General features: G+C 37.9%; 1 protein-coding gene across 3 annotated transcripts in view; it reads left to right on the top strand.

Annotated features, from left to right (window-relative positions):
- Uimc1 (ubiquitin interaction motif containing 1) overlaps positions 1–20,188 on the top strand; it is an 83,919-nt gene that overhangs the window by 20,082 nt on the left and 43,649 nt on the right. For 2 of the 3 annotated variants that reach the window (XM_057787547.1, XM_057787546.1), the window contains exons 4-5: positions 4,092–4,216; positions 10,537–10,622. In XM_057787547.1, coding sequence (XP_057643530.1) covers positions 4,092–4,216; positions 10,537–10,622 — 211 coding nt within the window. Of the gene's footprint in view, positions 1–4,091; positions 4,217–5,224; positions 5,331–5,644; positions 6,382–10,536; positions 10,623–20,188 lie in introns of all 3 variants that reach the window. The other variant, XM_057787548.1, reaches the window with a different exon arrangement.

Genomic DNA, 20,188 nt, shown 5'->3' with positions numbered 1-20,188 from the left:
GTTGAAATTTTGAGTGTGATCTTCATGACTAGGCACTGTAACTAGACCCTTGATTCTCTACCCAACACTTAAAGATTTTCTTTTATATGTGTGAGTGCTTGCTTGTATGTGCCTGGTACCAGAAGAAAAGTTGGATCTCTTGGAACTGGAGATACAGATGATCTGAACTACTTTGTGAGGTTGGGACTGATCCAGGTGCTTTGTAAGAGCAGCAAGTACTCTTAATCATTGAGCCATGGAGAGAAAGGGAATACTACACTGACAGCCAAATAAGATAGCACCAGAAACCCAGCATTCTACAAATACCTTGGGAACTATTATCTGAATATAAAACCATTATGTGTGAATGTACTTGGAAGTACTTACGTTTGTGAGTTGCTCATTTTTGTTAAGAAACTAAGTAAAACTGTTACTGATCCTGATTAAAGGATTCAAAGAAGAATTCTTTGCTGTGTGTTGCTATATAAGACTTATATCTTAAAATCTCTTATACCTCTGGACATAAGAAAGAGACGTCAGATTTTAACTCTAAGGAGTGATAAATGATGAAACTGAAGTTATTTCTATTTTCAAGTTACAGTTTTTCAATATTATATTTGGAATATAATCCCTGCCATTGTATATGCTTGTTATATTTTATGCCATTGTCCTATTTAGGTTTCTTTTGTTGTGAAAAACACCATGATCAAAAAATAACTTGGAGAGAAAAAGGGTTTATTTGACTTATACTTCCATATCATAGTCCATCATTGAGGGAAGTCAGGGCAGGCACTGGAAGCAGACCATGGAAGAATGCTGCTTACTGTCTTTCCATGGCTTGCTCATCTTGCTGTTTTACCCAGCTCTGGATGCCTACCTAGGAGTGGTGCCACTTACAGTGGGCCAGGCCCTCTCACATCAATCATTAATCAAGGAACTGCCCCCATAGACTTGTTTATAAGACAATTTGATGGAGGCATTTTCTCTGTTGAGGTTCTCATTTCCAGATGATTCTTAATTGTGTCAAGTTGACAAAAGAACCAACCAGCACAACCATATAAAATAAATTGAAGGTAAAATTAAGATTAGAAAAGAGAACTAAGTTATAGATAAGAAATAATGTGAAAAAGTATGCCAAGAAAATAAATAACTTGAACTTTGTAGATAAATTCTTAGGAATACCCACACCAGAACTTACTCAAGAAGCAGAAAATAAAAATAGAACTAATATAATAAAAAATTGAATTGAAAAACAATAGCTATAAGCAAAAAAGATTGGTTTGATGCCTTCATGATTGAACTTTAGTCAAGAATAAAGAAATATTAGTAGCAGTTCTTCATAAACTCCTACAGATATTAGATAATGAGAGACTACTGCCTTATTTACTCCTTAAGTCTAATACCACGTCCATGGGGAGATAGTACAAGAAAATTAAGGACTGATATTTCTTTGGAATATAGATGCAAAAATCTCATCATTGCTTGGAATTGAATTCAAGGCTTCATTTTAAGTACGCACTCTGCCAGCCGAACTACATCTTTTGTCTTTTTTTATACAAGTATCATACACCTACCAATTTTGCTGTAAAAATTCCTTTAGCTTTACCTCTTAAGTTTTGAAAATGTGTATCTTCATTTTCTTTCATCTCAGAGTTTCTTATTCATTCTCTAATGTTCTTTGTTTATTTATGGCATCTTGGGTATGTTCAGAGATCCAGTGTCCAATATCTTATTTTCTGAGGATATTAATAATTATTAGTATTTTTGTTATTACTTTTTCATATTTTACTTCAGATATTAAACTTATTTTATTTTAGAATTGTTTTTTTTTTTTTTTTTTTTTTTTTTTTTTTTTTTTTTTTTTTTTTTTTTTGGTTTTTCGAGACAGGGTTTCTCTGTGGCTTTGGAGCCTGTCCTGGAACTAGCTCTGTAGACCAGGCTGGTCTCGAACTCACAGAGATCCGCCTGCCTCTGCCTCCCGAGTGCTGGGATTAAAGGCGTGCGCCACCATCGCCCGGCGTATTTTAGAATTATTAAAGGTTTTTTTTTCTTTGTTACATGGTAGATTGTCTTTTGATTGCTTAGGTTTAAAAGGAGGAGATCTAAGAACTGATTTGAAACATTATATGTATCAGTGGGGGCACCTGTGTGTATATATATATATTTTTTTTTTTTTTTTTTTTTTTTTTTTGGTTTTTTGAGACAGGGTTTCTCTGTGGTTTTGGAGCCTGTCCTGGAACTAGCTCTTGTAGACCAGGCTGGTCTCGGACTCACAGAGATCCGCCTGCCTCTGCCTCCCGAGTGCTGGGATTAAAGGCGTGCGCCACCACCGCCCGGCTCTGTGTGTATATTTTTTGACTGTCTGCCCTGCTCTTGTGCACCTATGTGGGGATGCGTAGACCATCAATCTAACATGTCAAGATCATCTTTGAAGCTTTTTTTGCAGCATTTTAAAATTGAATTTTTTAATAATTTCACACATGTATATAATGCATTCTGATTGTATTCATTCCTACTTCTCTTATCTCTAACTCTCATCAGTCCTGTTCCCTCCCTACAAATCCCTCTCCCACTTTCATGTCTTTTTGTTTTGTGACTATATTAGTCAGGGTTCTCCAGAGGAACAGAACTGAAAGAATGTGTGTGTGTGTGTGTGTGTGTGTATGTATGTGTATGTGTGTGTATTAGATTTATTAGAGTGTCTTGCAGGCTGTGATCCAGCTAATTAATCCAACAATGACTGTCTCCCAATGGAAAGTCCAAGAGTCCAATAGTTGTTCAGCCCATGAAGCTGGGTGTTTCAGCTGGTCTCCAGTATACTCTAGAAGTAGGCTTTAATGCCAGTGAAGGAATGCCTTAGCAACAGGGTAGATGAACTTGCCTGAGTGAGGGCAAGCAGGCAGAAAGCAAAAGCTGTTTTCCTCCATGTCCTTAATACAGGCCGCTATGAGAGGTGTGGCCAGATTTAGGAACGATCTTTTGATCTCAAATGATCTGGATTTACGGTAGGTCTTCCTACCTCAAATGATTCCCATTAACTAAAATCCCTCACAGATAGGCCTAGCTGCTTGAGTTTTTAGATGTAGTCAAGTTGACAACCATCACAGCGACCTACTGGTTTAACTAGGGTGATCCTCATGAAGATGAGTGTAGAGATAGTCTTTGGAGTATGGGCTGGCTACACTACTGAAAATATAACTCATCTAGCATGTGTCATATTTCCTTCTGTTGAAGGCATTGAATGAGGGGCTGGAAATGCATTTGCTGTGTTTTAATTCATAAAGATATTGCAGTGGATTCTAGTTCAATTTTATGCCAGTATTTTTTTCCCCAGGTTTGCTACTGATTTCTTTTGATCCAACCCTAGGAGTGTATAATAGATTCTTTGCTGTTATAAGAAGTATTCTAGCTCATTTGTACATTTCATGACTTGGAATTGGCCATTTCGCTAGTGTACTACAATTGCTGTTAGTAGGAAATAATGTTTGATGATCAGAATTTGATAACTAAGGATTTGTTAAAATGAATAAATTAGAGATTCTGAGAGCTGGGGATATATGTGGTTCGGTTGATGAGAATGTTTGCTTAGTGTGCATGAAGTTCTGGTTGAATCCCCATCACTATATAAAGTAAGTGGTGTGTGTGTATAATCCTAGTGTAACTAGAGGGTTATCCTCAAGGCCAGCAGGACTACATCTGACCCTGTCTGGGGGAAAAAAAAAACCCAAAGATTCTAAAGAGTAAAATTGCTCTGGTTAAATATTGATCATAAAGCAGTGTGGTATTTAGCAAAAAGCTCTATAGTGGTTTCATTCAGCAGTTACTAATTTCCATGTACTCTTATGTGCTAGAGATAGACTAATGAACTGTATAGGCAAACACTATGCCTTTATGAGGGCTTATACTCTGGGTAACGGAGGGTTCTTGTAATGCTGCCAATAATCTTGACCACACCGTACCTTGGTTGACTTTCCTTACTAGATTACAAATCATCCTAAATGATTTAGAGTATTGTCAGTTGACAGTTTAATGATTCTGGTTTTTTTTTTTTTTTTTTTTGCCATTGTGCTAATTTGTTTCCTGGTATTATTCTTTTCCCTACACTCTTACAGAGATGTCAGAAGAAGAACAATTTGCTTTGGCTCTCAGAATGAGTGAGCAGGAAGCTAGGGAGGTAAACAGCCAGGAGGAGAAAGAAGAGGAGCTCTTGAGGAAAGCCATTGCTGAAAGCCTGAATGTAAATATATACTGTGTTGAGTTTGTGGGTTTTATTAGTGATGTTCTTAGTTACTTGATGGTTGGTATAGTTATATTGGAAATGAGCTATGGTAGTTTATAGGTTTTTCAACTAATATATCTCAGTACTTTTATTTTTAAAGTCCGTGTTGTTGAATTTCTGGTTAATCCAGTTGGAAGTGTTTTTGTTACTGTATGAGTTTGTTTCCACTCCACAGATTTTTCAGTCAGTGGCTTAAAAGAATCTTAGTAAGTGGGCAGCTTCTGAAGAGTTACAGAATACCAAGAATTCCAAAGACCAGGTGCTTACCTTCTCTCATTTGTGGGGCCAGCAAAGAAAATGAGAGAAAGAGTGGACAGTTTTAAAAATAACCAAATAAGGGGCTGGAGAAGTGGCTCAGTGGTTAAGAGCACTGACTGCTCTACTAGAGGATCTGGGTTCAACTCCCAGCACCCACATGACGGCTCAGAGCTGTAACTTCAGTTTCAGGAGACCTGAAACTTCCCATGGCAAACATGGCAAACTTATGCACATAAAAACCAAATAATATTAAATTACTATTTGAATACATGCAATAGAAATTATTTTAAATGTTGAGGATACTTGCCAGTAGCAGATTCTGAGCCATCCTTGATTCTATTTATTTTTTAGCTCGTTTGTTTGAGCTGGAATTTCCTAGAGTTGAAAGAGCTGACTTTGAACTTGTAAGTTTCAAGCAGTCCCCCACTTCACCTTCTGAAAAGCTTAGGACTACAGACATGTATCACCATGTGAATATATATGTCCAGTTTGAATCATTTATACAATATACCCTTTATATTAGAAACTATATAGTAAATATATATTGACATTGACTTCTCATTGGGGATTCTGTTTTAATTGAGGAGCTATATTTTGAAGAAGAGAAACTTCTAGGGACAGTGCCTGCCATTTTTGTTCTTCCTATGACTCTTCGTATACAGCTGTTTTAATAATGAACCTGGTTTGGTACGGGATCACTTGTTTCAGAGTTGCTGGTCTTCTGATGCTTCTGCTACCAGTTCTCAACCTTTGGCTATTGGATCATCTTCACATTCCCATCAAGAGAACACCAAAGATTCTGGAACCACTGAAGGCATGTCTTCCTGTTCTGACTCCTTCCACTCATCAAGTATAACTATACCACAGGGATCTTCTGCTGAGAGTGGTGACAGAGATGCCCCAAATCCTTGTTGTGATATAAAAGAGGTTCAAAAGGAAATAGTTGAAATTTCTTTAATATCCAGCATACTTTTATCTTCAAGAAAAAAACCACCCTTTGGCTAAAGTAAAAGAAGGGCTTTTTATAACTTCATTTTGTAATTTTTGGTAAGTGATTGCTTACCAAGTTGTCTTAATTGAAAATAAAAATTTTTGTCCTTAGCCCTACTTTTTCTCAAATACCTACAGGCATATCGCAGCTGTTACCTCCATCACTGTTTAAAGACTCACATATCAGTCAGGGAAACGAGGCTGAGGAAAGAAAAGAGCCCTGGGACCACAATGAAAACACTGAAGAGGAGCCGGTCTCTGGCAGCTCAGGAAGCTGGGACCAGTCAAGCCAGCCAGTATTTGAGAATGAGAGCGTTAAATGTTTTGACAGATGTACTGGCCACTTGGCTGAGCACACAAAGTGTGGGAAGCCCCAGGAAAGTACTGGGAGTGGTAATGCTTTTCTCAAAGCTGTCCAGGGTAAGGGGGACACATCTAGGCAATGTCTTCCTACCCCAACAGACACCAAAGGTCTCCAGGACAATGGGGGCACTGTGCACTACTACTGGGGTATTCCATTTTGCCCTGCTGGAGTAGATCCTAACGAATATACCAGTGTCATTCTCTGCCAGTTGGAGGTTTATCAGAAGAGCCTGAAAATGGCTCAGAGGCAGCTTTTTAAAAAAAGAGGGTTTGGGGAACCAGTGTTACCTAGACCTCCTTTTCTGATCCAGAATGAATATGGCCAAGAAGATGAGACTAGTGAAAAAAATGAAGGCATCTCAGAAGATATGGAAGATGAAGCCAAAGAGGAAAGGCAGGAATCTAGGGCATCTGTCTGGAACTCAGAAACCAAGGATTTTCAAAAAAGTTCAATTAAAAGCTTGAAACAGGAACTTTTGTTGGAGGAAGAACCAACAACCAGTCATGGTCAGGTAAGGGTCAGTGATGCTATAAGGATTATTTATTTACAGATAAAGTTAGGATTATTTTAACCATTTTTTATAATCTTTCCCCTCTATCTGCTTATTAAAACAACACATGCTTACCATATAAAATGAGAAAAGTGCAAAACAGAAGAAAAGAACCTGGGTGTGGCGCTACACACCTGTAATCCCATCACTTAGACTTAGGTAACCTGGCCAGCCTAGGCTACATTGTAAAACCTTGTCTCAAAAAGGAAAAAAACTATAATAATTACTTGCAGTCCAGCCACTAAGAGGAAATCATCATCACTTCTAAATGTACAAGACACATTGGACTTCATGCATGCTAGACAAGCACTGACAACTTAGCTCCCTGCCTTTTATTTATACAAATGGTAGTTTACACATTCTGCCCTTTTTTATTTGGCAATTCTGCCATCATTCCATAACAATACTCAATTTATCCCCCTTTATTTGGAGATATGGGATATACTGTATTAGATAAAACATAGATTATTCAGTAGCCGACTGGTGGGCATATAGGTTGTCTCTAACATTTGCTTTGAACAGGAAATTTCATCTACGGGGGATAGGATAATTTATTATACAGTGGTGGAACAAAGGATGCTTACATTTGTAGTTTTGTTAACCATTACCAAACTGTCATCTATAGATGCTATACACATTTGCCTTCCCCATAGAGGTACATGCGTACTAGCCCTCAAGTTTGCACCGGCATGGTATTCAGACTAATTGACGTTTCCTGATAAAAGAGATGGAAAAATATCTATGTAATGTTTAAAAATTACAGTTTATTGCCAGGTGTAGTGGTGCATGCCTTCGATCCCAGCACTTGGAAGGCAGAGGCATATCGATCTCTGTGCCTGGTCTACAGAGCTAGTTCTAGGCCAGGGTACTTACACAGAGAAGTCATGTCTCGAAAAACAAAACTAAACAATTATAGTTTTATAGCTTATTTACTAATTTAGCGTGTGTGTGAAATGACGGAGCATGTACAAGGTCAGAAGACAACTTGCAGTGGTCAGTTTTATTTCTCCACCATGTCAATCCTAAGGGAAATAGTCTTTGACATAAATTGAGACAGTTTCCCAGTTTATTCTCATTCTCATCATGGTATATTTCTAATTTTGCTTCTAGTGACTTTCTTTAATCACACCAATCTCCATTTGGGACATTTAGGTTGTTGTCTTAATCTAGGGTTTTTGTTTTGTTTTTTGTTGTTGTTAGTTTTTTGAGACAGTGTTTCTCTGTAGCTTTGGAGCCTGTACTGGAACTAGTTCTTATAGACCAGGCTGGTCTCGAACTTAAAGAGTTTTGCCTGCCTCTGCCTCCCAAGTGCTGGAATTAAAGGCGTGCACCACCACCACCCGGCTGTCTTAGTCTATTTCATATATGTCTAGATAGTGTTATGTATAAAAACTTGTATCTTGTTTGTCTCCCTTTAAAACTATTTAAAGATAGGAATTGTTATTCCCATTTTATAGATGTAAAAATTAAGACTTGCTAAAAGACACGAAATTACTAAAATATCAAAATTATACTATTAGGAATACTTGTAAGAGCTATCACTTCATAAATGTTTATCATAAGGAAAACTAAACAAATGTTGTAGCAAGAGAAACTCAAAAATTCAAAGTCTAATCACAGAGATAGCAATAGAAAATATTTTAATCATAAAACAGTACTCTAAAAATTACCGATAATGAGTTTGTAGTTATATGATGCTTTTAAAATATTTAGAAGGAACTTAAGGATGGTTATGAGTTGTCATGTTGGTGCTGAGAAGTAAACCTGAGTCCTCTGCAAGAGCAGTAAGTATTCTTAATTGTTGAGCCATCTCTTCAGTCCCATCTTTATGGAGTTGTAATGATTAAACTGAATTTGATTAAATTGCTTAGTGCAACACTTAGGGCTGCCCATAGGGACCATACTTCTTTAGCAGTCCTGTCTGGTTGTGTGTGTGTCTGTGTGTGTGTGTGTCAGTGTGTGTGTAGAGGTTGGAGGCCAGAGGTTGACTTTGTCTTATTTTTCACTTAGAAAAAAATCAACACACTTCAGAAACATTTATGTATTTATTTATTTTGGGTGTGCCCCAAACACATGATTGGAGGTCAGAGGACAACTTGTGGGAATCAGTTCTTTTGTTAGTTGCTTCACTGAGGGTCTGGGAACTGGACTCTGCTTCTTTAGCAGTACATGCTCTAAACTTTTGAACTGTCTCTTTAGTTCCCTAAATCAACAAATTCTGTTATGTGGACACTAGGTGTCAGTGTTTCTGTTTTTCTTTCCTTTCCTTCTTTCCTTCTTTCCTTCCTTCTTTCCTTCTTTCCTTCTTTCCTTCTTTCCTTCCTTCCTTCCTTCCTTCCTTCCTTCCTTCCTTCCTTCCTTCCTTCCTTCTTTTTTTGTTCTCCAGAGGAAAAAATTCATTGCTTAATTCAAAGAGTGATGCATTATTTATTGTTGCTGTATTTTAACGATAAGGTTTTTAGAAAGTTACATTTTACTTGTGCGTGCGCATGTGTGTAGGTCAGAAATAACTTGTGTGAAGTCAATCCTCTCCTTTTCTGTATGAGTCCCAGGGATCAGACTCAGGTTGTCAGACTTGGTAGCAAGCACCCTTTTCCACTGAACCATCATGCTGGCCCATTGGTGTTGTAGTATTTATTGTTCAACCTTTATGTGTCATAACCACATTTCCAGTCATTGTAAACTTACCTTCCTTTTGATTATAGATTCAGTTTTCTTCCTTTCCCCCCTGTTCACTTTTTCCTCTCCTTTTAAATTTTATCGTTTATTGAAATCATACAGGGATGCCTAACTTTTTGGGGGTATTGATAAAATGTTAAAAAACCCTGAAAACTGATCAGGTGGCTAAAGAAGCTTTTCCTGGAAGAAGTGTCATAGCCAAGATATGTTCTCAGGAATCCCATTCAAGGCAGCATTAGTTGCTTTCTTCATGGAACTCATTAAATAGACCAGGTTAACTTTGAACTCACAGTGATTTGCCTGCCTCTGCCTCCCAAGTGTTGGCATTTAAGGTGTGTGGCTCTATTGTTTGGCATATTATTTTGTTTTGCTTTTTAGACAGGGTCTCTACATAGCTCTGGCTGTCTAGTAACTTGATAGTAGATCAGGATGGCCTTGAGCTCTCATATATTGCCTGCCTTTACCTCTCAAGTGCTAGGATAAAAGGCTGGAACCACCATACCTGGTCTTTGTTTTGTTTTGGTTTCTGAGGCAGGGTTTCACTGTGTAGCCTTGGCTGTCCTGGAATTCACTCTGTAGATCAGCCTGGCCTTAGACTCACAGACATATGTCTGCCTCTGCCTCCCAAGTTTTGGTATTATAGGCATATGCCACCACACCCAGCATATTTTATTCTTACTACTAACTGTTAAATGACAATTTTGAATAATTAGATTTTTCTTTTAAAGGAGGAAATTAGAACACTCAATTGAAACTGATTGCCATATAAACCTGAGGATTTGAATTCCATCCCCAGAACTCATGGAAAAAAAAAGGCTGGGTATGGTGGCTGACACTCAGTTTTAAGTTTAACACTAGAGAGTTGTAGACAGGTGAATGGAGACCTGGGACTGACAAGTCAACTTAGCCTAGTCTACTTGGGGTGCTTCAGGCTGATGAGAGAGGCTGTCTTCAGAAACAAGGTGCTTGTTACCACCAAGAAAGAGGGATCTGATGACCTAAATTTGATTCCTAGATCTAGATGGCAGAAAGTGAAAACTGACTCTTGGCAACCTGCCCTCTGACCTCCTCATGTGTACCAGTGACATGTGCAGTCCTTCCCCAAAGATAAACAAATGTAAAATAAAACAAAAATAGCAAAAAACAAACAAAAAAAACCCCCAACATGCATATGGCCTAGTGTGGTAGTGTGTGCCTTTAGTCCCAGAAAAGAATCTCTGAGCTGGGGGCTAGCCTGGTCTACATATAGTGAGACTCTGTGACATACAAAATACAGCAAAAGTGAACACAGTAACCCAAGGTGGATAGCTGCTGAGGAATGACACCCAGGGTTGACCTCTGTCACCCATATGCACATATAAACATGCACAAAATAGGTAATAACAAGGAAGAAATAAGTTCATCTATGTATTTAGGATGTTTCCTGTTTCTTTACAGTCTTCCCAAGGTCTATTTGTTGAAGAAACTTCAGAAGAAGTTCTGAAGAGTTCTGAAGAAGGAAATTGTGTGCCTATCTCACAAAGGTGAGGTTGTATTTTCTTGTGGGTTTCAGGTCTCTTCCTATGGTATAAGTGTATGGATTAACCCCTTGAAAGAGACACAACTTGCCAGGGAGCTTTATCTTTATGTGTCAGGACTGGAAATCTAAGTTCTCAAGCACCCCCTCCCTGCCCTTTTTCATTTTTTTTTTTTTTGTTTGTTTGTTTTTCAAGACAGGATTTCCCTGTGTAACAGTTCTAACTGTCTTGGAACTCTCTGCATAGACCAGGTTGGCCTGGAACTCAGAGATCCGCCTGCCTCTCTTGGAATTAAAGGCAAGAATTACCACTGCACAGTGCAGATATGCATCTCTTAGAAGCCTAAAGTGTTAAGCCTGGAAGAGATCATAAAGGTTTTCTTACCTACTCTAGTCATCTTGATATAAATTTTTCCTGGTTTATTTCTTGCTGTTCTCTAATCCTAGCTTCCTAGACAATTTCTTTAAGGCTTGTCTTCCTGTCTTCTTTCTCCTTTGGTTCTCTCTGTTTGTGTTACTTTTTCCTTTCAGATTAATAACACAGATAATAGGTTTTACGTCATCTCATATTTGTGCAATTGTTCTGATTCACTTGCCTCTTTTACTGTCTTCTCTGTGTACCTTCCCCTGCCCAGCTATACCCTTTCTTCTGATTAGTCCATTACTCTCTCTGTTTCTCATGATCTCCTTACTAGTTTCATGCTCTACAAATATACATATATACATTAACATGTATTTATTACATATTAGATTTATATGCAGTGTTTTGCTTATGAGAGAACATGGTGTATAGTCTTTGTTTTTCTGAATCTGCTTATTTTAACAGGGACCTTGCACCCATATTTTTTGCAAATGTCATGATTTCATTTTTCTTTATAGCTGTACAAAATTCCATTGCGTGTACATACCTTGTTTGTCTACTCATTGATTAAAATCTAGGCTGATTCCATTTCTTGGTTATTGTGAATAGTGTGACTTTAAACATGGATTTACAAGTATCTCTGTGGTCTGTTGCCATTTCTTTGAGTGCATAGATATAATGTAACTGGATTGTATGGTAATTCTGTTCTCTCTCACTCTCTTTTGCTCTTGCTTTCTTCCTCCCTCCCTCCTATCCCCACCTCTCTTTCTCTTTCTTTTTGCCCTTCCTCCCGTCTTTCCTTTCATCTTTCTGTCTGTCTTTCTTAGAACTTCCATATTGATAGTGGCTATAAAATTTAAATCTTAGCCGGGCGGTGGTGGCGCACGCCTTTAATCCCAGCATTTGGGAGGCAGAGGCAGGCGGATCTCTGTGAGTTCGAGACCAGCCTGGTCTACAAGAGCTAGTTCCAGGACAGGCTCCAAAACCACAGAGAAACCCTGTCTCGAAAAATCAAAAAAAAAAAAAAAAAAAAAAGGAAAAGAAAATTTAAATCTTGCCTGGTAGTGATTGCACTTGCCTTTAATCCCAGCACTCAGGAGGCAGAGGCAGGCAGATTTCTGTGAGCTTGAGGCCAGCCTGGTCAACAGAGCGAGTTCCAGGACAGGCACCAAAGCTAGACAGAGAAACCCTGTCTCGAAAAAAATCAGTCAATCAACCAACCAACCAGTCAGTCAGTTAAATTAAATTTATTTAATTGTTTTTATTGTTTTCATTAAGCTATGTATTTTTTCAGCTCCTCTCCTTTCCTCTCTCTTCCCCTTCTACCCTCTCCCATGTTCCCCATGCTCACAATTTACTCAGGAGATCTTGTCTTTTTCTACTTCCCATATAGATTAGAACCATGTATGTGTCTCTTAGGATCCTCATTGTTGTCTGGGTTTTCTTGGATTGTGAATTGTAAGCTGGTTTTCCTTTGCTTTATGTCTAAAAGCCACTTATGAGTGAGTACATACGATATTGTCTTTCTGGGTCTGGGTTACCTCACTCAATATGATGTTTTCTAGATCCATCCATTTGCCCACAAGTTTCAAGATGTCATTTTTGTTTTACTTTTTTTTTTTTTTAGACAGGGTTTTGCTGTAGTTTTAGAGCCTGTCCGGATCTTCCAGGCTGGCCTCGAACTCACAGAGACCCGCCTGCCTTTGCTGGGATTAAAGGTGTGTGCCACCACTGCCGACGATGTCATTATTTTTTTCTGCTGTGTTGTACTCCATTGTGTAAATGTACCACATTTTCCTTATCCATTCTTCGGTCAAGGGGCATTTAGGTTGTTTCCAGGTTCTGGCTATGACAAACAATGCTGCTATCAACATAGTTGAGCCCATGTCCTTGTGGCACGCTTGAGCATCCTTTGGATATATGCCCAAAAGTGGTATTGCTGGATCTTGACATAGGTTATGTCCTAATTTTCTGAGAAATAGCCATACTGATATCCAAAGGGGCTGTACCAGTTTGCACTCCCACCAGCAATGCAGGAGTGTTCCCTTTACCCCACATCCTCTCCAGCATAAGTTGCCATCAGTGTTTTTGATCTTGGCCATTCTTACAGGTGTAAGATGGAATCTCAGAGTTGTTTTGATTTGCATTTCTCTGATGGCTAAGAATGTTGAGCATTTCCTTAAGTGTCTTTCAGCCATTTTAGATTCCTCTGTTGAGAATTCTGTTTAGGTCTGTACCTATTTTTTTTTTTTTTTTTTTTTTTACTGGATTATTTTTTTCTTTTGATGACCAGTTTCTTGAGTTCTTTGTATATTTTGGAGATCAGCCCTCTGTCTGATGTGGGGTTGGTAAAGATCTATATCCATTCTGTAGGCTGTCATTTTGTCTTATTGACCATGTCCTTTGCTTTATAGAAGCTTCTCAGTTTCAGGAGGTTCCATTTATTGTTTCTCTCAGTGTCTGTGCTACTGGGGTTATATTTAGGAAGTAGTCTCCTGTGCCAATGCGTTCCAGTGTACTTCCAGTTTTCTCTTCTATGAGATTCAGTTTGGTTGGCTTTATGTTGAGGTCTTTGATCCATTTGGACTTGAGTTTTGTGCATGGTGATAGATAATGTTTCTTTTTCATTCTTATATATGTTGATATCCAAAAATGCCAGCACCATTTGTTGAATGTGCTTTATTCTACTTTATATTTTTTGCTTCTTTGTTGAAAGTCAGGTGATCATAGGTGTGTGGATTGATATCTGGGCCTTTGATTTGGTTCCTTTTTTTTTTTTTTTTGGTTTTTCGAGACAGGGTTTCTCTGTGGCTTTGGAGCCTGTCCTGGAACTAGCACTAGCTCTGTAGACCAGACTGGTCTCGAACTCACAGAGATCCGCCTGCCTCTGCCTCCAGAATGCTGGGATTAAAGGCGTGCGCCACCATCGCCCGGCTTTGATTTGGTTTCATTGGTCCTCCTTTCTATTTTTATGCCAATACCAGGCTGTTATCAGTGTTGTAGCTTGGTAGTAGAGTTTGAAGGCAGGGATTGTGATGCCTCCAGAAGTTCCTTTATTGTACAGGATTGTTTTGGCTATCCTGGGTTTTTTGCCTTTCCATATGAAATTGCGTATTGTTCTTTCAAAGTCTGTGAAGAATTTTGCTGGGTTTTTGATGGGCATTGCATTAAATTTGTAGATTGCTTTTGGTAAGATTGCCATTTTTACTATGTTAATTCTACTTACCCAAGAGCATGGGAGATCTTACCATATTCTGGTGTCTTCTTCAGTTTCTTCAAAGATTTAAAGTTCTTGCATATAGGTCTTCCACTTGTTTGGTTAGAGTTACTCTGAGATATTTGATGCTATTTGTGGCTATTGTGAAAGGTGATGTTTCTCTGATTTCTTTCTCAGCCCATTTATTATCTGTGTAAAGGTGGGCTACTGATTTTTTTTTTTGAACTAATCTTGTATCCTGCTACATTACTGAAGGTGTTTATGAGTTGTAGAAGTTCCTTGGTAGAATTTTTGGGGTTGCTTATATAAGCTATCATATCATCAGCAAATAGTGAGAATTTGACTTTTTTTTTTCCCAATTTTTGTTGTCTTACTGCTCTATCCAGAACCTCAAGAACTATATTGAATAGATATGGAGAGAATGGACAACCTGCCTTGTTCCTGATTTCAAAAGGATCACTTTGAGTTTCTATCCATTTTGTTTGATATTGACTGTTGGCTTGGGGTATATTGCCTTTATTACGTTTAGGTATGTTCCTTGTATCCCTGCTCTCTCTAAGACCTTTATCATAAAGGGATGTTGTATTTTGTTGAATGCTTTTTCAGTATCTAATGAGATGATCATGTGGGTTTTTTTTTTTTTTTTTAAAGCTTGTTTGTATGGTGGATTACATTGACAGATTTTTGTATGTTGAACCATCCCTGCCTCTCTGGGATGAAACTGACTTAATCATGGTGGATGTTTTTTCTGATGTGTTCTTGGATTCAATTTGCCAGTATTTTATTGAGTATTTTTACATCAATGTTCATGAGTGAGATTGGTCTGTAATTTTCTTTCTTAGTAATGTCTTTGTGTGGTTTGGGCATCAGGGTAATTGTAGCCTCATAAAAAGAATTTGGCAATGTTCCTTCTGTTTCTAATGTGTGGAACAATTTGAGGAGTATAGGTATTAATTCTGCTTTGAAAATCTTGTAGAATTCTGAGCTGAAACCATCTGGCCCTGGGCTTTTTTTGGTTGGGAGACTTTTGATGACTGTTTCTATTTCTTTAGCAGTTATATATCTATTTAATTTGCTTATCTGGTCTTGATTTAATTTTGGTGATATTTATTCAGAAAAATTATCCACTTTCTTTTAGGTTTTCCAATTTTGTGGAGTACAGGTTTTCTAAATAGGACCTAATGATTCTCTCGATTTCCTCCATGTCTGTTGTTATGTCCCCCTTTTTGTTTCTGATTTTGTTAATTTGGATATTCTCTCTCTGCCTTTTGGTTAGTTTGGATAAAGGTTTGTCTATTTTGTTGATTTTTTTTTTAAAATATTTATTTATTTATTATGTATACAATATTTTGTCTGTGTGTATGCCTGAAGGCCAGAAGAGGGCACTGGACCTCAATACAGAGGGCATTGGATCCCCTGAACTGGAGTTTCAAATGATGGTTGCAAGCTATGTGGGTGCTGGGAACCCAACCTAGGTCCACTGCAGGAGCACCAAGTGCCTTTAACTACTGAACTGTCTTTCCAGCACCTCTGTTTCATTTCTTTACTCAAAGCTTTTCAATGCCTTCCTTCCTTCCTTCCCTCTCTTCCTCTCTCTCTTCCTTTTTTCTTTCCTTTCTTTCTCTCCTTGCCTCCTCTCCTTCTCTTTCCTTTACTTCTCTCTCCCTTTCAAAAATCTCTGAATTTCTCTTCTCTATTGTTTTTTCATCCATATTGATTTTTTTCATTGACTTTTCCGTTTTTCTCCCCATGCTGCAGACTTTCCGTTCCTGGATTAAATCTGCTTTGTTTCTGTGTTATGTTAGTTCATACGCCATTTTTATCAGAAAACACTTGAGAGCTTCATCTGTAAATTTCCATAGTTGAGGATTATAGTCTTTTCGAGGAGTTGTGTCATCCTTACTTTCTATATTTCTTACATTTCATTGTTTTGATTTATGGATCTGTTGGTTTTTCTTCTGGATTTTGGAGCGTATCTTCTTATTGAGCAGCTTACTCTTGAACATGTACACTCAGCAGGAAACACTGCTATTAGCAGTAGTAACGTCAAACTGTATGAAATAGAGAAATACAAATACATCACTTGTAGTTCATTAATATATAATCACTAACAAGGATATAGTTGAAAATACCATACTGCTGTAGAATGAGGTATAAAGTTAATTATTTTTTTAAAGTGAGTGTGGAAATAGCAAGTGAATGAGATGGAGACTGGAGGAAAGAAAGGGGAAAACAAAATTAAATAGATAAAAGGAAAAATAAGAAATGGAATAGAGAAATTTGGAGGGTGGGGAGAGACAAGAGCAGGAGAGTAAGAAAGAAAGCATCACTGAGTAGAAAGTTCAAAAGCAAAATTTCATAAATGTAGGATGAGGATCAAAAAAAAGGAAAAAAGTGAAGAATAAAGCTGTGCACTGGTGGTGCATCTCTTAATCTAGTTCTTCCCAGGTAGTAGCAGGCCAGCCTGCATAATGAGATCCTGTCTTAAGAAACTAGGAAAAGGTTTTTTCCTAAATGGAAAAAAAAATGGATAAAAAATTAGAGAAATATTTGAAGAGAAATAGCAAATTAGAACATTGAAGACTTTTTAATACAATTTAAAAAAAAAAGCCAAAAGCCCCAACCCTTTTCTAGGGAGGTAGAGACTAGAGGATCTTTGTGAGTTTGAGTCCAGCCTGGTCTAGATAGGTTTTTAGACATCTAGGTCTACATAGAGAGACCCTATTTCAAAAAGCAAAACAAAACAAAATCCTGGATTACAGGGCTTAGTGGGTGGAGGCGCTCACTGTACAAGTCTGATGTTCTGAGTTTGATTCCCAGACCTTGTGGTGGAAGGAGAGTACTAACAAAAACTGTCCTCTTATCCCCATGCCTGTGCATATGTACACACACACACCCTCATACACACACACACACTAAAAATTTTAAAATCCTTCTAAGCGTGGAGGGGAAAAACACACACATAAACACAAATAACAGAACATAAATAAGAAAGAAAAAAAGATGATGTTGCAGCAGCTTCTTTCTGGATCCTTGAATAATACTCAAGAGTCAGGAGTAGGGTCAATTTGACTGTGGCCTGTTGATGTGTCTGTCCTTCGGTTTATGCTGTTACAGAGTCTATATTGCTATCTGTCGGAGTTCTCTTCATAATCATTTTCTTTCTTTGCATGTCAGGGTCTGTGGGTCACATTTAGCTTTGTATTCTGTGGGCTGGGCAGATTTTCACATCCTCTGCCTGTATTGTATCCTCTTGTGGCTGTTTATGTAAGGAATGTCTCCCAAGTAGATTGGGAGTGTGGAAATCATACCAAAGCACTGAGATTGGTACAGGCAAAAAGACATGCCTTCATATTTTCAAGGTCTCCTATGTATTAATAATTCTGCTGGAGAGATGTCTTTTTGGGTATCACACTCCAGGAACTTCAGAGTTCTTGGGCTTAAAAGTAAGGAATGTAGGTAGGTAGTTGTAAAATTTGATCTGCTCACTGACCTAAGGCTCAGAGCTATTAAACTCCATCATAGTTCTTGTTGATGAGATCTGTTCCTTATACATGAACTAATCTAAGCCAGCCTTCTGTGGCCAGAGACTAGTCCTGCCGCTATCCTCAACTGCCTTTTAGAGGCTTCCCTGACTAAAGGTTTATAGCAGGCCAAATTGAGGTTCCTTACCCTGTGGATGTTCCTTGTTCTCAGGCCCCCAGGGTAGTTCAGTTTTTGCTTTTTTTTAAATTTTTATTTTTATGTATATGTGGGGGTTTTAACTGCATGTATATTTGTGTCTGGTACCCTTAGATGCCAGAAGAACACATCAGATTTCCAAGACTAGAGTTATAGACAATTGTGAGCTGCTGTGTGAGTGTTAGGAATTAAACCCCAGGTCCTTAGGAACAGCCCGTGCTTTTAACCACTGAGTCATCTCTTCAGCCTCAGTTTAGTTTTTAATAAATCCCCCTCCCCAAAATGGTTCTTGGCCACTGCCTTCCATGTCATATGGTGTAACAAAAATGGGATTTGTTTCTACTATAGATCTGTCTACTGCAGTAATCACTGTCTCAGTGAAATCTGAAACTGGATTTGAAATCTAAGAACTGGGGCTTTTCCTAGGAGTAGAACTACCTTGCTTTCCTCTGGCTTTGCTTTTTGAAATGGCTTCTGAATTTTTTCTGGGCCAAGGAACTTTATAGCTGCTGTACTCAGCTTGCTGTAGACTTGGTATGCCTTTGTTCTTGCTTGCAAAGTAATAAATATTTTACTTATTTTGACATTTCCAAATCTTTCCCTCTTTCTCTTTGGCGTAGTCTGTTTTTTTTTTTTTTTTTCTTATTCTGGTGGTCCTCTGTACTGACTTCCACAGAGACATCTTTTTGGTTTGCTTATACTTATATGCATTTCCAAATCTTACTTCTTAAACCTATGTATTATTCAGGCCACACAGATTCTGTACTACCCTCTATCTCTGCCATTGTGTCTGGTTAGTTTCTCATCTATCTAATACTATAGCTATATATTTGTATTACTTCTTCCATTTTTAAACATTTTATTTGTTTGTTTTAACAGTTTTAGAATTAGTTTTAATTACTCTTTGTTTCTATATAAGCAGTGACTTTAAACTGCCCCGAGGAGTTGGTGGTATAATTACTTCCCCAAGAACAAATATTAAGGGATTCTTGGCCCAAGCATAACAGTCTTTATAACTGTACGATATCATGTGTATGTCCCAGTTTTTAATTGATCCCACTTCCTGACACTAACAGACGCACACAATACACATATATACATACTTACTCAAAAGGGATTTACCAGCTCATGCTCTGAGAGCACAGTAAATTCAAGCTGGTTAGAGACATGATTTGTGAATCAGTAACAGTACTTTCCTATCAAGGAACTTTTTTAAAACACTACCAGCCATAAACTAAAACTCTTTAAAACTGATGGCTATTTTAAAAAAACTCAGGAAGTGACAAATACCTATGCACAAATATCTGAGTTTCCGTTATATAAGTTAGCACAAAATGAAATTAGTTTATTATTTTTTATTTTATGAAATAATCTTACACTGTGGCTTCATGCAAATGGTTAATTTGCTGGCTACAGATTCTCAAGTCCATACAGTTTCCTTTTCAACATTCTCAAAAAATTTTATTTATTTTTATGTGCATTGGTGTCTATGTCAAGGTGTCAGATCTTGGAGTTACAGGCAGTTGTTAGCTGTTAGTTGAACCCAAGTCCTCCAGAAGAGCAGTCAGTGCTTTTAATCCCTGAGCGATCTCTCCAGCCCCACTTCTCCTATTCTTGATGATTAGGTAACGGGGTTACTTTCCCAGTCTTTTTTTCTTTAATAATAGATAATGGCTAGCTGGATATTAACTTAACTGTGTCAGGTTTCCAGCCACTTTTTCCCTTTGTCTGACGAGTTTTGGGGGTTTCTCAAGAGTTGATCTTTGTATTGAATGACTGTTGTCTCTCATATGGAATTTAAGGGCCAGTTGTCATTACTAGAATTTAGGTAGTGGTCTTTGTTAAGCATTTGGTGAGTAGTACTAGGTATTTATTTCTAAGCTGAAGAATATGGAGTTGGTTGTATTCTTCTGCTTTTTTTTTTTTTTTTTTTTTTTTTTTTTGGTTTTTCGAGACAGGGTTTCTCTGTAGCTTTGGTCTAGATCTTGTAGACCAGGTTGGCCTCGAACTCCCAGAGATCCGCCTGCCTCTGCCTCCTGAGTGCTGGGATTAAAGGCGTGCGCCACCACCGCCCGGCTATTCTTCTGCTTTTAAAATACTTTTGGAAATGTTTTAAACTAAAGTTGGTCCTCTGCTCCCTGTAGACCTCTTTTTTATTGTGAGTCTGTGCAGAGCAGATGTAGGTTTTAATAAATGATTATGTTTTGTCACCAGGAGAGAGTTGAAATCACATACAATGTGGCTTGACTTCAAATTGATTAGCCCATTTTATAAATGTCAGCAAATTGTCTTGTGATGGACTTTTTGAATAGAG

The sequence above is a fragment of the Chionomys nivalis genome, chromosome 13 (genome assembly GCF_950005125.1).
Source record: "Chionomys nivalis chromosome 13, mChiNiv1.1, whole genome shotgun sequence".
NCBI lineage: Eukaryota > Metazoa > Chordata > Mammalia > Rodentia > Cricetidae > Chionomys > Chionomys nivalis.
The sequence above is the reverse complement of the archived record's forward strand: the minus strand, read 5'-3'. Positions and strand labels throughout refer to the sequence as shown.